The 16,837-nt window shown below is 41.0% G+C and overlaps 1 protein-coding gene across 1 annotated transcript in view; it reads right to left on the minus strand.

Moving 5' to 3' along the window:
* Nucleotides 1-16,624, minus strand: part of IL17RD (interleukin 17 receptor D) — an 85,128-nt gene extending 68,504 nt beyond the window's left edge. The window contains exon 1 of the mRNA XM_075005297.1: nucleotides 16,436-16,624. Coding sequence (XP_074861398.1) covers nucleotides 16,436-16,567 — 132 coding nt within the window. The 5' untranslated portion in view covers nucleotides 16,568-16,624. The remainder of the gene's footprint in view (nucleotides 1-16,435) is intronic.
* Nucleotides 16,625-16,837: the final 213 nt, after the last annotated feature.

Here is a 16,837-nt window from a genome sequence, read left to right on the forward strand (position 1 = left end):
GTAGCTGCTTCTCAGCGGAGGCTGAAATGGTTCCTATATATCCTTTGTCTTCTTCACCAGATTCTTAAAAATTTTAGTTTGTTTGTGAAGTGCTCACGATCTTAAAATCCTCAGATGGAAAACACAATCAAAACATTAAGTATTGTAAGTCATTTAAAATTGTGCACTTTTATACAGGGTGCATTTCCTAATATAACGAGAGATTTTCAAAGGCACAAATGGAAATTTTTTCTCCATCTCTTAGGTATCTAAAATTATATTATTTTAAAACAAAAAAACAGCCAAGTAGCACTTTAAAGACTAAGAAAATAATTTAAAGTGCTACTTGACTGCTTTTTTGTTTTGATATATACAGACTAGCACGGCATGTTTTCTGTTACTATATTATTTTAGTGGAATTTTTAGACAAGTGACTTATGAGTGTAAGTCCCATTGAAAATTAATGGAAATTAGGCACCTAACTTTTTAGGCATTTTGAAAATCCTATCCTGTACTCCAAATTCATTTAAGTGCTTTTTGAAGTATCACCCCTAAGCCCTCATTCAGATCCCTAAATAAGTAGCCTAATTTTAAAATGTCCCAAGAACCCAATTCCCCCACTAAAGCCAAGATAAGCTGCCAAGTGCTAGGCATGTTTGAAAATGAGGCCTTTTATGTGGGTACCTAAATATGGATGTAGAAGCTGAACTATTGACAAGCAAAAAGAAACTGAACTAGTTCAATGAGATTTACTATTAGGTGATCAGCTTTTGCAGGACAGACCCACTTCTTCAGATAAAGACTAAAGCTGTGTCTACACGTGCATGCTACTTCGAAGTAGCGGCACTAACTTCGAAATACCGCCCGTCGCGGCTACACGCGTCGGGCGCTATTTCGAAGTTAACTTCGACGTTAGGCGGCGAGACGTCGAAGTCGCTAACCTCATGAGGGGATCGGAATAGCGCCCTACTTCGACGTTCAACGTCAAAGTAGGGACCGTGTAGACGATCCGCGTCCCGCAACGTCGAAATTGCCGGGTCCTCCATGGCGGCCATCAGCTGCGGGATTGAGAGATGCTCTCTCTCCAGCCCCTGCGGGGCTCTATGGTCACCGTGGGCAGCAGCCCTTAGCCCAGGGCTTCTGGCTGCTGCTGCGGCAGCTGGGGATCCATGCTGCAGGCACAGGGTCTGCAACCAGTTGTCGGCTCTGTGTATCTTGTGTTGTTTAGTGCAACTGTGTCTGGGAGGGGCCCTTTAAGGGAGCGGCTTGCTGTTGAGTCCGCCCTGTGACCCTGTCTGCAGCTGTGCCTACCACCCTTATTTCGATGTGTGCTACTTTGGCATGTAGACGTACCCTCGCAGCGCCTATTTCGATGTGGTGCCGCGCAACGTCGAAGTTGAACATCGACGTTGCCAGCCCTGGAGGACGTGTAGACGTTATTCATCGAAATAGCCTATTTCGATGTTGCTACATTGAAATAAGCTATTTCGATGTTGGCTTCACGTGTAGACGTAGCCTAAGGCTACCGCTCTGTGACTAATCATGGAGACAGGATTTTGACTCCCGTTTTTACAACTCTTTACCTTAGCATCTAACTAATGAGCTATGTCTACGCTACAGAGCCTATACCATCATACGTTTCCCTCCGAGTATAGGTACAGCATACACTGACAGAAGGAGAAGCTCTCTCTGCTGGGTACAGGAGCATGACCTCCCCAGACAACCTTAGCTTAGAAGAAAAAGCAGTCAAGTAGCACTTTAAAGACTAGCAAAATAGTTTACTAGGTGAGCTTTCGTGGGACAGACCCACTTCTTCAGACCATAGCCAGACCAGAACAGACTCAATATTTGACTCTGTGTCTCTGTGACTCTGCTTTTTGTTTTGATAGCGTATAGACTAGCACGGCTTACTCTCTGTTAGCTTAGAAGAGTTTGTCTTCTGTTGGCATATCTACATCTTAACTAGGAGTTTTGTGAGCATAGCTATGCTGCTAGAGGAATGGGGTTTTTTACACGCCAATATAAATTTTAGGTGTGCAACAGGCCAATTATAAGTCATGAGCACAGGCTGCAACTGTTGATTTGATTCACTTTATAAAGCCCAACGTATTTATTTTAAAAACAGACAAGATATTGTAAATGTTACTGTTAAAAACTGTACATAATTCCTATTACATTTTTGGATAGCTATATAAACTGTGCACAGAAGATGAACTTATAATTGTAAATGACCAGCCAATGATTTCTAGTCCTAACCATTTATAATATTGTCCATTTCTATCAAAACATTTACAGGACAGACCTTTCAACAAAGCAATGATGGTTATATGAAAGGCAACAAAGAACCTGAAGCACGATAAAAACAAGATAAAATTATCCAAAATTGTTATATTAACTAATATATAATTATAAAAGTTATTTCAAAAACTCAAAACTACTTTATAATCAAATAGTGGAAAATAGCTATCTATATGGATATAAACTCCAGTAGCAAACCTTAATTCAATTTCATTAAGGTCAGGATTTTACCTAAGATTTTCTTAATGTTGGATTTAAAGCCTATAGGAAAATAAATGACAATCAGAAAGCATTTGATAAAGAAAATAAAGTTATATTACAAATCTAGCTCAATTTTGTAAGTGTGCTGGGGGAAAAATAAACCAGCATTTCCAAATACAGAGTTAAAGCAATTAGAAAACACAGACTGAGTGGAATGTATTCTTGTATGGAATTCTTATGAAGGATCACCATGAAAGTGTTTGATGCTGAGGAGACTCCATAACTTTTCTTTACACAAAAGCAGTCATCAGCAGAGCACAACCAGATGTTACGCTTTCTTTACTTAGTTTCTGTAAAACCCCATGACCTCCTTCAAATTAAAAGAGGGAACAGCATTTTTTTAAAGCCACAGGAGCTATCATTAGTGAAGCATTCTAAGGATTTTCATTAATTCATAGCCAGCCAACCAGGAATTTTCCCACAGCCTTGTACAAAAAAAAAAGTCAGGGAAGTCACTGATTGCTTGGTTGGATTTGAATATGGCCAAAAGTAAGATCAGAAATATTTAGTTCCTCCTCTGAGAGTGGGGGGGGGGGGTAAAACATGAAAATCCAAGTCCGCTCACCAAGAATGATCAAAACAGACTAGCTCACAATACTATTTAAAACGCCAGTGAAAGTAAAATAACAAGTACAATTTTTTATCACTTGGAAAAAATAAGATACCAATAAATTAAATCAATTAGAAACTCTGATATAGGCAATTTTTAGAAATTGTTCTTCAAAAACGTCATCAAAAATCTGTACTTCCAGTAAAGAGCACGTTTTTAAAATGCAGTGTAATTCATAACTAAAACTTACTGAAATGACTTCTTCCTAATGATATTCTTTCTAGCAAAGTATTTAGAACTATAAGCTAGACCAGAATCCTGTGAGGTGCTGACACTCATTGAAGTCCATGTGGATTGAATGGACTCAGACCCTTGAAAGATCATGTGCTGAGTACCATCAGTTTGGAAGTCATAGAACATTCATATCCCAAAAACTTCATTAAACACACAGATTAAAGTGGACTAACTTTAACAGGTATCCTTACAGAACATCAGGTGCACCTGCTCTCAAAAACCAGCCGTAAATAATAGAATTGTTGCGGGATAGCATGTTTTGGCTAGGAATATCCTATGATAAACAAACATGAGGAATGTTTATGTGGGGTGGTGTGACCTACAGAGCTGTATTATTTCATTTATCTGCCTGCCCTCCAACTGTCCTTCACTGTGTTAGGGACACCTATATTGGTTAGTGCTGGGATTAACTGCAACAAGTAGCTGCAGCTAACACTTTGATACAAAGATTGATGCATCTGTACTGAATGGATCTGGAAGCCCTCATTTCTGTGCTGGGTTATGTTAGTTGCGCAAAGAGAGGAGCACTATGAATTCTTGTTGAGGTATTTATAACAGTCTGGTGGTAAACTTGACAACATGCTACAGGAGAGAGATGCAGGGGAGGTTGAAAGCCATTAAGAGGAATCCAGAGGACAAGAATCAGGGTGCGGTAACATTTGGTGTGACAGCAGCTATAAACTGAGCCCTGTAGGAACTGGCTAAAGCACCGGGGCTGGGTCTACACTTGCCCCCAACATCAAAGAGGGCATGTTAATCAGGGCGATGGGAGATTACTAATGAAGTGCTGCGATGAAAATGCAGCACTTCATTAGGCTAATTCTCCCCCGCGGCAATTTCAAAGTGTCAAATGTCGAAGTGCTGGTATGTGTGTAGCCACAGGCACTTTGAAGTGCCCACGCTACTTCGAAGTGACTTTACTCGGCACTTCCAAGTAGCATGGGCACTTTGCTGTGCGCGCGGCTACACGCATGCAGTACTTCAAAGTTTGACACTTCGAAGTTGCCGCAGGAAGAATTCGCCTAATGAAGTGCTGCATTTTCATCACAGCACTTCAGTAGTAATCTCCCATCGCCCTAATTAACATGCCCCCTTCACAGCTGGGGGCAAGTGTAGACAAGCCCTGGGTACAGTCATCATAGAAGAGCCTTAGGTAGTTTGGGTTTGGAAGAGCAGAAAGGATCATTTGCTCCTGTAGGGAGTCTGATGAACAAATATGAAAATTATCTTGCCAACTGCATAACTATGAGAAGAAAGCAAGTACAGTAAACCCTTGATTTAACGGACTAATTGGGAAGGCGTGTCTGTTAATGTCGGAAGTCTGTTAAATCCAAAAGGTTACACTGCATGACAATGCACTGACCTTCCTAGCCATCACTCACTTCTCTCCTCTTCTCCCCCTGGTTCCTGTCCCCACTCCTGCCCCATTCTTCCCTCGCACCTCCATTTCCCTCTCCCAATTACCAGGAGAGAAGCTGTGCAGCGGCCTAGCTCCTTCCACCTCCTGCATCTTTTGGCATATTCAGTTCTGCAGCTCCTCCAGTCCCAGCCAGGAAGGCAGCTCCTCATGCCCTTATGGCCCCAGCCACAGCAGCAATCCGGGCGACTCCAGTGGCCCCAGCTCTTCCCACCTTGGCAGCTCCAGAGGTGGCAGCCCTGGTGAATAGCTGGCATTTATTTAGGGGAAGAGGAGCTGGCGGAAAGCATCCATTATTTCCAAAGTCTGCTAAATTGAGGTCTGTTACATCAAGGGTTAAAGCTGAACCAGGGAGCAGGAAGCAAGATCCATAACCGCTGCTATATTGTGATATATCTGGAGCATAAACCTCAAGAAAGACTCTTGGCAGAAGTACCCTGCTGGATTGTGTGTGGTGCTTAATTCACCATCTTCACCAGCCAGTGAACTCAACTGGAAGTCCCTTCACACATGGTTTATGTACAGTACATGAAACAGTCAAGTATAGGCCAGGCCTAGGCACCTGATGTTCATGAAATACACCCCAAATTCAACTTCTGCCTTACTCAGAACATGGCATGACAGTTTCTCCTACAACAGCCATGTGAAGCATCCCGCTACTAAGGCCCTACCAAATTCACAACTATAAAAAACACATCATAAGCCATGATATCTGATCCCCCCGACTCCCCGCCCCAACAAAATCTGGACTTTTGGCTGTTTTTAGAGATTTCAAAAGGGGAAAACCCCATATCTCAAATTGGGGGTCCTGGTCCATAAGGGGGCTGCAGGGGAATTGCAGTATTGCCAAGCATAGCCTTCAGAGCTGGGAGACCAGAGAGCAGCAACTGTTGGCCAGGTATGCAGCTCTGAAGGTAGCAGCCTGCTAGCAGCAGCGCAGAAGTAAGGGTGGCAATACCATACCATGATACCCTTATGTCTACATTACTGCCTTTGTAGATCGGTGGCCAGAAGGTCCAGGCAGCAGTGCAGAAGTAAGAATGGCAATATCATACCATGTGATCTTTACTTCCTGGCTAGCTACCATCACAATCCCCAGCAGTAATTTTGTGAACTCCCAGCACCATTTGGTCAAGGATCCCTACAATTACACTACCATGAAATTTCAGATTTAAATAGCAGAAATCATGAAATTCACAATTTAAAAAATTCTATCACTATGAAAGTGATCACAAATGGTCTGTGAATTTGGCAGGGCCCTACCAATATCACGTGGAAGGACAGAGTGCTGGGATGTCTATCAGAGCAGGCTGGAGCATCATTCAAAGAGGGCAGAGTTAAGGTTACAGTGAGGTTGGTATGTATCATGATTCATTATTTCCTGATTTCCAAGGGCTTAAAGTATAAGTGCCCTTGACATTCTGGAAGCAGATGTGGCTCTGCCAGTCAACCATAACTTTTTATTAATAAAGTTTTTGGGAAGTAAATGACCCTTGTTTTTTTAGGAAGTGAAGGTAATCAGATGCACATGACTGTGGAGTACCTGTGCAAGGGTAGTTTCCTGGGAACACATTACTGGCACTCTGTTCCCATTTCTAGCCTCCTGGATTCTGCCTATAAGGAGCACATGGCATGATTATATTACTCTAGTGCTGCTGCTTAAAGACTTTTCTCTTCACTCTACTTAATTAATGCTTGATTTTTTCCCCCTTGCTAACGCCTTTAAAGTAAAATCTGGGTAGTCTAAGTAGTACTAACAAATTAAAGCAGAACTTCTAGAAGACAACCCTGCACAATGCAATTAATATGCACAAGACAGATCCAGCAAACTACTAAATGCAGGAACTGAACTAAGGCCACATCTACAATAGGCCAAAAAATAGACTGAAGATATGCAACTCCATCTACAACAACTACATAGCTGGAGTCAATGTAGTATAGATCAGTTTTTCTGGCTGTTCCGACAGCAGTTTCTCCTGTCAACTTCCCTTACTGCTAGCAACAGTGAGAAGCACCAGAGTCAATGGTAGAGCAGTCATAGTTTGATTTAGTGCGTCCGCACTAGGTGCGCTACATTGAACCCCAGATGATTGACCCTGAACGCCTTGATCTTCTGGTATGTACAGAGGTACTTTCATTAACAGTATGTTGACTGTGGAACCAAACCACCACAACAGTATGTTATCTTTAGACCGCAACTAATCCAGTGTCAGGCTGTATGCAAACATTCTGGTTTGCAACAAAACTATAGTTTTCATTCATGGGAAAATATTTCCTGTGCCAGGTCAACTTGTTTCAAGGCCTACTGTAGATCACAAATGTTTACCTTGAATCATTTTTTAAATTTTGCTTCTTCCACATAGGACTGAGTATCAGATACTAACCGAGCTCCTCCTCAATTTGGGGAGGATCATAGCCAAAGGGTAAAATTAAGTTAAAAGAAATGTAACATTTGGATTCCATTTTCAGGGTGACAGGAGTGGGCTATATATTGGAAACCCTTTGCTCAAACAACCACAAATTTTGACCACTAATCTTAATCTGGATCCCAGGAGGCACAGCAATTTTCAAGACAAACAAGCACATAGGTTTTACAGGACTCTCAAAAAACCATCTGTTAAATAGTACCAATATAATTGCTTACTATCAACTCCCACTAGCAGAATGTTTGTCAGACCATTTATTTCTAGAGTTTTACAAATCAATACCTACATTTTGAAAACTAATTACTAGGAATGGGTCCAGTGGAGTTTAAAGATTAGTCAGATTTACTAAGGAACATCTGTAACATGGAAATTTGTTACACCTAACGTTACATAATATGCACTTGACTTTCCTATATTGCTCAATATCTACGTCCACAATTGTGCAGGTTTAAGGCACACTTCTAAGAATTAGCTTTTAGAAGTATTTTTTGTAATGTTGCATATACAGGTTGAAACTCTAGTGTGGCACTCTATGGTCTGGCAACATGCATAATCCAGCATGATTCTAGTCAGCCGACCGACCAACCATTTATCATGGGTGTGGCCAAGTTTGCCATGGTCACTTAATGTTTGTTTACAGCCACTTTTCCTGGCTCTCCATATTCTGTGCTGTTATTGAGCTGTGATTTACCCTTAAATGTCTTCTACAAGCCCAGTCAGCAGTAGAAGCGCTGGTAATATGCTAAACAATATTGACCTCCCATGGTCCAGCAAATTCTCTTGTTCAGCACCAGTTAGGTTCAGAGGGTTCTGGACTAGAGAGGTTCAACCTGTACTCAATACAGATGCATTCAACTGCAGAAATAAACATGAAATAGATTACTTTACAGTTTTAATTTATAAACACTGGTTTATTATTTTTTAAATTTTATCCATCTAAATGCTTACTTTTCTGGGAAATTATAGGATGAGGCAGACAATTATTTAATGACAGTAGACTTTGAGATTCAACAATTTAAAGCTATATAACCATGAAGACACAAATTGCCAATATCACCTGTCAAAATATTCTAAGTAGGTATCCCTAAATTAAAGTCTAATGAGCTCTCCAACAGCATTTTTCTTATGTTGACTATCTCTAAATTTCAATTATCAACAGATATATATTTTAATAGGTTTGGGTATGTTTGGTGAAAATTACTTTACCAAATTGACTCATTTACTCATTGTATAGTCTGATGACATTTATTGTGAAACCCAGGAAGAGATGTTTTCAGTGCGACACTGAATCCACAAAATATTGCTAATGTAACATAAGGTCTAACATGCTGGAAAAGGAAGCCTGTAGAAGGTGTTTTAAATATATGGCTCAGCTAACGAGATTTGGGATAGACTACAGTGACAAAGGGATTCAAAACCATGTATTTCTTATAAATGTATATTGCACATCAGAGCACTGCAAGAAATCAACCATTATTGCAGTAAAAAGCTATATACTGTAAAGCAGAGCCAAGCAAACTTTTTACTTCAGGACCACTTCTCATCCCTGAAGTTAGCTGTCCTCCTTCCCCCATCCCAATCTGTCTTATGTAATTCAAACCAATGGAAATTTCAGTTATGTTAATATGAAAAAAAAACCTTTAGGCACGTGCAAGAAAATAAATATGTAGGATGTAAAATCTTTATTAATCGGTATATAAATGTAAATACACAGACATAAAAACAGTAACATATTTCAATATTTTTAATGAGATGGATGAGCCTGAGATGCAACAGCCAATTGTGCTGCACCTCCTTTATGAAATTTCACACACAGCCCTCCCACGGGGGCCTGCCTCCACACTCTGCTCACCCCTGCTGTAAAGCAATCATGATAATTGATTTTACTCTCTTGTGGAAACTCACACAGAAACACAGGTACAAGTATCAAAAATGGTGGTTATAATGGTCAAAAGCTTGGAAAGGTAAATAGCTGAATCAATTTACAGTTGCTAAAACCATGTGTGATAGGATAAAGTGTGCTCCCCCACCAATTTAACAGTTTATATTTAAAATTCTAGTCTTAAAACAGGGTTTCAAAATATACGGATTTAAAATAAATCTGAATGTACTTTTGAAAATAATAAAAAGGGGCCTAATTAGAATATCCCCTATAACTTGCCTTTCTTTCACACATTTATTTGTCAAAATTAATACAGTTTTATGGGAAGGGAAGAACAAGAAAACATCACTAAATTAATGGAGATATATAAGCTGAGATGTTAATACGTATTTTCCAAAATGCTATACATATCAGTTTCTACATGTAATGAATTTTATGTTGAACAGATAAACAAAGCATAAATATAGCACAAAATTTAAAAGGTAAATTGTTAATGTTTCAAAAATAAAAATAAAATGTTTGGAGTTTCCTTCCTCGGTCACCATTTAACATTATTGGGTGCATTATGCCTAATAATTTATAAGCACAAATAAAGAGAAATTATTTTCACATTTAAAGACTGAAGACCAATTTTAGTCTTATTGTTCACCAATAAAACTTTGCACTCCTGTCATTTTTATAGCACCCTAATAAAATGCCAAATTAATTGGCAAACTTCAGCCATGGAGCAGAATTAAATGGGTAAATTCCCATCAAAGCTCTGTTTCATCATCTTTAGACTGATCTGTTGGAAAAGACAGCTGGTCCTTATTAAACACTCATTTAAATGTTGCAGCTTTAATGAAGTAACATCCACTTTACACTAACATTACTAGATCATGAACTAAAGAAAAGCTCACTAATGATGGCTTAATTTTATTTCACCAGTGAACAGGAAAATATTTAAATCTATTAAATTATTTATTTTGCCTCTTAAATAAATTACCTAAATTTTGAAATTAGGCTAACTGATAAATTCTATATTCTATTTCACGTTTTTAAGAGGCATTTTTTGTTTGTTGAAATCTAAATCACAGCATGCATTATAAAGGGGGGTGTGTGAACAGCCCATAATGTTCCTGGGAGGCCGTCAACTACAAAAATGTTTTTAAGTCATGAGCTTTGTGAGTTACCTGAACAGTGAAAGTGCACACTAAGAGATGTGTAATAGATTAAAGATGTGTTTTATTGTCAACACTCAAGTGAGTTTAGTGTAAGCAAACTGAAATATTCTTCCATGGCCACATCTACACTAGCCAAAAACTTCAAAACTACCATGCAAATGGCCATTTCAAAGTTTACTAATGAAGCGCTGAAATACATATTCAGCGCCTCATTAGCATGCGGGCAGCTGCGGCACTTCAAAATTGACGCGACTTGCCGCTGTGCGGCTCATCCAGACGGGGCTCCTTTTCGAAAGGACCCCACCTACTTCGAAGTCCCCTTATTCCTATGAGCAGATATGAATAAGGGGACTTCAAAGTAGCTGGGGTCCTTTCGAAAACGAGCCCCGTCTGGATGAGCTGCACAGCGGCAAGTCGCATCAATTTTGAAGTGCCACAGCTGCCTGCATGCTAATGAGGCGCTGAATATGTATTTCAGCGCTTCATCAGTAAACTTTGAAATGGCCATTTGCATGGTAATTTCAAAGTTTTTGGCTAGTGCAGACACGGCCATGGAAGAATATTTCAGTTTGCTTACACTAAACTAATTTGAATAAACTAATTTGGCTAGTGTGGACATAGCCCATCTGTTTTCTTCTCTGAGCATTTGAAAGCCAGCTCTGAAAATACATTCCTTGCCACATTTAGACTAAATGCTCTTTATAGAAGAAAGGCTCAGACACAAAGTAGAACTGTAACAAAGACTCATCTTACTTTTTAAATTATGTGGCTAGTTTTTAAATAAACTTGTCTTAAGGCAACAGACAGGCTGCAGTTAGTGTGTTTTAAATGGAAAATTAGTTAAGTTATCTAGGCTATGTCTACAACAGAGCCTGAGCCAGAATATCTATGCCATCACTACCTCCAAGTTTGGACACAAACTCTTTCAGTTAATGTAGAAACATCACTTTCTCAAGTAATGTTACCCTTTGCTGACACGAGCATTCTTCTATCCCTATAGCTGCATTTACCGTGGAGGTTTTGTCAACTTAACTTTGTCAGGGTAGATGGTTTTTTTTTTTCATCCCTGATTATTGCATCTAGGTCAATTACCAGAGAGGTAACCGAGTTAGTCTGTATCTTCAAAAGCACCTAGAAGTCCTGTGGCACCTTATAGACTAACAGATGATGAAGCAGGTCTTTACACACGAAAGCTTATGCTCCAAAATACTTGCTAGCCTATAACGTGCCACAGGACTTCTTGTTTATCTATGTCAATGTAACTTTTAAGTGTTAGACCAAGCCCTAAACACAATTGTTTTTAAATAGAGAAAAAACAGTCACATTTTCTACTACACCAGCTGAGAAATCAAACCCTAGATCTTACAGTACTTAATCCAGTACTTGTCTGGCCTAGATAAATAGTTGAGTCTGTGAGACCTTACACTCAATCTTTCTCTAACTGTTCGACTATAACAGTAATTTTTTTTAACACCACAGCTTACCAATTCTGAAATTTAAGGGAATGATCCAGGAAACCATGTGCAGAAATTTCCTGATTTTGCTGAAAACTGAAAGGAGGCAACACAAAGGGGCCCCTGGCATCTTTAGTTAGAGTTAGCACCTTCAGCCCACTTCTGTAATTACCTACAAATGGAAGAACTGGTTGATGTTAGCCATTAACACCCTCCAGTGCAATAACACCTCATCTCTGCTCTGCCTTTCCTCCTCATGCAGTTTTAAAATGTTGTGGACAGAAAGTTGAGGCACACAGAACACTTGGCATGGGGAGGGAAAAAGGACTCCTTGCCTGTGATGGGGGGAGAAGTAAGGCCCACAGGAGCCCATGGCATTAGGGAGGGGAAGAAAACTGCAGAAAATCCCCGTAATGGAAGTAGATGTGCACAGATTGCTTTTGGGGGAGAGTAGAAAATGCAAGAACGCCTAACGTATGTAAAGTGCTTGGCTCACACAAGTGACAAAGTGTCCAGTTTTCCAGTAACTAGCACTATCTTCCTTTTTTATTTCAAATATGCTAAATAACATCATCTCTCTCAGGCAATAGTCTCATCAACCTTATGTTTTGGTCTGAGAAGAGAGGCCTGATCATGCAGTTAAATATGTGGAATATTTTCCTCAAATGAGTGGCCCCACTGGGGTCAATCAAATTATTTTTGTGAGTTACCTATATTCATGGGCCCCATATATGTATAACTAAATTTTAGAGCCCAGTCCTTTATTCTTACACACCTACAGGGGACCCTAACTGAAACAGCTATTTCAGAATAAGTGTCCACACAGGAACTACTGGGCTTTAACTTTTCATCCTTCTCCAATCTTTAACATTCTCAATGGAGTCAATTTGTGAAATCCTGGCCCCAATGAAATCAAAAGAAGTTCTCCTCTTGGGCTGTGTCTACACTTACCAAAAACTTCAAAATGGCCATGCTAGTGGCCAAACTAAAGAATACTAATAAGGCGCTGAAATTCAGCACCTCATTAGCATGCCGCTGACCACGGCACTTTGAATTGCCACGTTTCGCTCCCACATGGCTCGTCTACTCGGGAGTCCTTTTTGAAAGAACCTCACCACATCGAAATCCACCAAGCTCAAAGGAATAAGGGGATTTTGATGTTGGTGGGTTTTCGATGTTGGTGGGTTCCTTTCGGAAAAGACCTCCCTGTAGACAAGCCGTGCGGGAGCAAAATGTGGCAATTTCATAGTGCCATGGCCAGCAGCATGCTAATAAGGCACTGAATATGCAATTCAGCACCTCATCAGTATTCTTCGATTTGGCCATTAGCATGGCCATTTAGAAGTGTTTGGCAATGTAGACGTAGCCTTGGTGTTGGGGGGCGAGGAGGATTTCACTCAGTGAGACTATTCTTGGGCTTAAGTGTTTTGTTTTACTTGTTCAGAGCCCTGTTGGTCTCGCAGGTCCCTACAGAACTACAGACCAAACTATTACAAAATAATACGCTACAAGAATTTACATATTTTGCATTGCAGGTTGTCTGAATATGCTCCCTTTCCTTCAGATTTGCAAGTTTTTTTAAGAACAATGTGAGTATCTCTGAATTGAAACAGCAAATATAAATTCTTACCAACACAAATCTACACTATTCCTTTCCTAAAGGAATTTTTTATGGCAATAAAATGGTAAAAGACAAAGTTTAAATATTTGCATTAGATTAAAAACAAAAATACAGTATTTCTTAGACAACTCATATTTTTGCTCTCTTAAATTAAGCAAGCCTAAGTAGACTGTAACATGCAAATTTCACATGAGGTAAGTGAGCATGAATGTGGGGAAATGAACAGAAGCGCTCAAATGGGCGGAGAAGGGGAATATGATCCACATCTTTCCCCAAGTGCAGTTGTGAGAAAAGTGTGACAGATCAATGCAATACTATAGCTGTGTCTACACGTGCACGCTACTTCGAAGTAGCGGCACTAACTTCGAAATAGCGCCCGTCACGGCTACACGCGCCGGGCGCTATTTCAAAGTTAACTTCGACGTTAGGCGGCGAGACGTCGAAGTCGCTAACCCCATGAGGGGATAGGAATAGCGCCCTACTTCGACGTTGAACGTCGAAGTAGGGACCGTGTAGTCGTTGCGCGTCCCGCAACTTCGAAATAGCGGGGTCCGCCATGGCGACCATCAGCTGAGGGGTTGAGAGACGCTCTCTCTCGAGCCCCTGCGGGGCTCTATGGTCACCGTGGGCAGCAGCCCTTAGCCCAGGGCTTCTGGCTGCTGCTGCCGCAGCTGGGGATCCATGCTGCAGGCACAGGGTCTGCAACCAGTTGTCAGCTCTGTGTATTTTGTGTTGTTTAGTGCAACTGTGTCTGGGAGGGGCCCTTTAAGGGAGCGGCTTGCTGCTGAGTCCGCCGTGTGACCCTGTCTGCAGCTGTGCCTGGCACCCTTATTTCGATGTGTGCTACTTTGGCATGTAGACGTTCCCTCGCAGCGCCTATTTCGATGTGGTGCCGCGCAACGTCGAAGTTGAACATCGACGTTGCCAGCCCTGGAGGACGTGTAGATGTTACTCATCGAAATAGCCTATTTCGATGTAGGCTTCACGTGTAGACATAGCCTATGAGTGTTTAAAAAAACAGGCACACACAGATAATCTATTTCTTGTTTAATTACTCAAATAACAGTTGTGCAATTATTTTTTCAATATACACTAGTGAAAGTTAATTTAACATGCACTGTTTTACTCAAAACACATTAAATATGTTTACCATTCATCTCTCTACATAAAATTTTTAGATTTGTTCCTGCCCTTAACCTATCAATTAGAAACTTCTTATAAATAAGCTACAATAAGAATATCTATTTGAATAGGGTACAATTACTGCAGGGCTTATGTCTTTTCAATCAGTCAGTGTCCCTGCAGTGTTTAGAGTGGCAGAGGGGAAGTGGCCTGTGGTTAAACAGAGGAAATACCAAGGAATTTTAATAGAGCAAATAGTCTCTTTACTTCCTACAGGGTAGCACTTCAAAGGCAAACCTGCCCCAAAGCAGACAATGTGTTACAGGGGCCATCAGTCATTTAATAGTATGTCAAGTCTATTCAAAACTTACAGCAGTCCCTGATAAATACACACACACAGACAAAAGGTTCCTTCCTGAAGTCATTCCTCCAGAAAAACTCCCACTGAAGTCAAAACTTTTCCCAGTTGAGATTTGTACAACAGAAATAGATTCAGTGCTTAAAAAAAACTGGTCCGGAAAATTTGCTGACTGGAAATAGACAATATAGTGGTGTGTGTATATATATTTGCTGACTGGAAATAGCAAATATATATTGCTGACTGGAATGTTTGTTTTGGAAATTAAAACACTAAGTTTGTTGTATGGGATACAAAAAAATAAAGTTTTTCTTCAGATTGACATGGAAGGATGTATGTTTAATAGATTTATTAGAGGAGAGACTTTTAAGAGCTTTCCAGTTTTATATACACACACACACAACTCCTTATGTAGGAAAAAATCAATTTTCTATATATTGCATATTCCTCTAGATATCAAGATAAGCAAAATGTATACATTATAGCTGCAGAACCTGACAAATATGACTCCTAATAATGTGAAATGTGTGTACACTACTTGCATCTTGTGAAACTTAAGAACTGTAGCAAAATATATTTTGAGTTAAACTGTGAGTTTACTGTGAGTTGAGATGACATGTGACAATCAAACTTGAAAGTTTCAATCTTTAAACTGTAATGTAATGCAAAATATTTTTTTCTTTATCCTACATAATTTACAGACTGTTTTTTCAGTTCCCGCGAATTACACTATTCCCTCCATATCCCTAACTAGTGCCTGGCAGTAACTTTTTCAAATGATCTGAACCTAAGGAAATCATTAGCGAGAATCTAACAGAAAGGCAGTTGAAAGTCAGTTTTGACCTTTCGGCGGGTCTTGGGATCCCACAGTTTAACTAGAATTCATGGAGACAAAACACTAAAAGGTGATCTTGGAAACACAAACAGGGAAACGGAAGCAAGAAAAGCCTGAATCTAATGCACCAGGAGCAGGAACAAAAGGTACGGACCAAAACCGGAATGTTTCACCTTCCAACCCTCCCCCACCAACTTTTCCTACATCTCCTGGCTGATGATCAGGCCCCAAGCTAGGACCTCAAGCCGGCCTCAAATAAAGTAACAAAGCTCAAATGATTGCCTTTTATCCTGTTGGCAGGGCAGGTCGAGTACAGAAGGGGAAAGCTGCGGCGATAAAAGATCTCCGGAGTAATTTCTTCACACTCACTGGTTGAAGAATCTCCCTCCCGCCTTCCTCCCCCAAGGCGAGAAACCAGCAACTATCCCTTCCCTGGAAATGCCACCTTTCCGCTTGGCGGCCAATTCCCACTTGCAGAACCCTGGAGCTGTAGCAGAGAAGTCAGAGAAAAGGCTGTTTTCCCCACGAGCACTACCCAGCGAGCTCTCCCTGAATATTAGGGGGAAGCAGCAAGTCGGGCAGACAGGTGGGCACCATACCTCCACTGCTCAGCTGGGTGGGCTGCACAGACAACGCTTACCAGGCGCAGCTGGGAAAATCGGGCATCTCCCCGCGCCCACTCCGCCAAAGCCTGCGAGTTTGCAAAAACCCATCTCCTAGCACGAGTGTCCCCGATTGCGTGGATGACCGAGAAACAAAGTTTCAGTGCACTCACCCGCCATCCGCACGTGTCGGCCACGGGCCCCCGCCTGCTGCTGGGCCCTCCAACAGCCCCAGCCAGCTGGTGACCCTCGAAGCAGGCGATCAGAGTGCAGAAGAAAGAGCTAAGCTGGAGCCAAGGTGCCATGGTTTGCGTCGGCAGCACACAGAGACCAGAATCTGAGCAGCAGAAGCAGCAGCAGGAGGAGGAGGTTAACTTGCGTGCATGCGCGCGAGAATGTGCAGCTGCTGTCTCCCCCTTGCTCCCACCCCCATGACTGCTGGTGGCAGGGGGGCTGTTCCCTGCGAAGAGAAACATAATAACTGTCTGGCGCAGAAGGCCGTCGTTGTTCCTTCTCCCCAGGCCCCTATTAGTTCATGTACTTTTTTTTTTTGTTTGGCAATGAAACGAGATGCT

This window comes from Carettochelys insculpta, chromosome 11 (assembly GCF_033958435.1).
Source record: "Carettochelys insculpta isolate YL-2023 chromosome 11, ASM3395843v1, whole genome shotgun sequence".
NCBI classification, from domain to species: Eukaryota; Metazoa; Chordata; order Testudines; family Carettochelyidae; genus Carettochelys; species Carettochelys insculpta.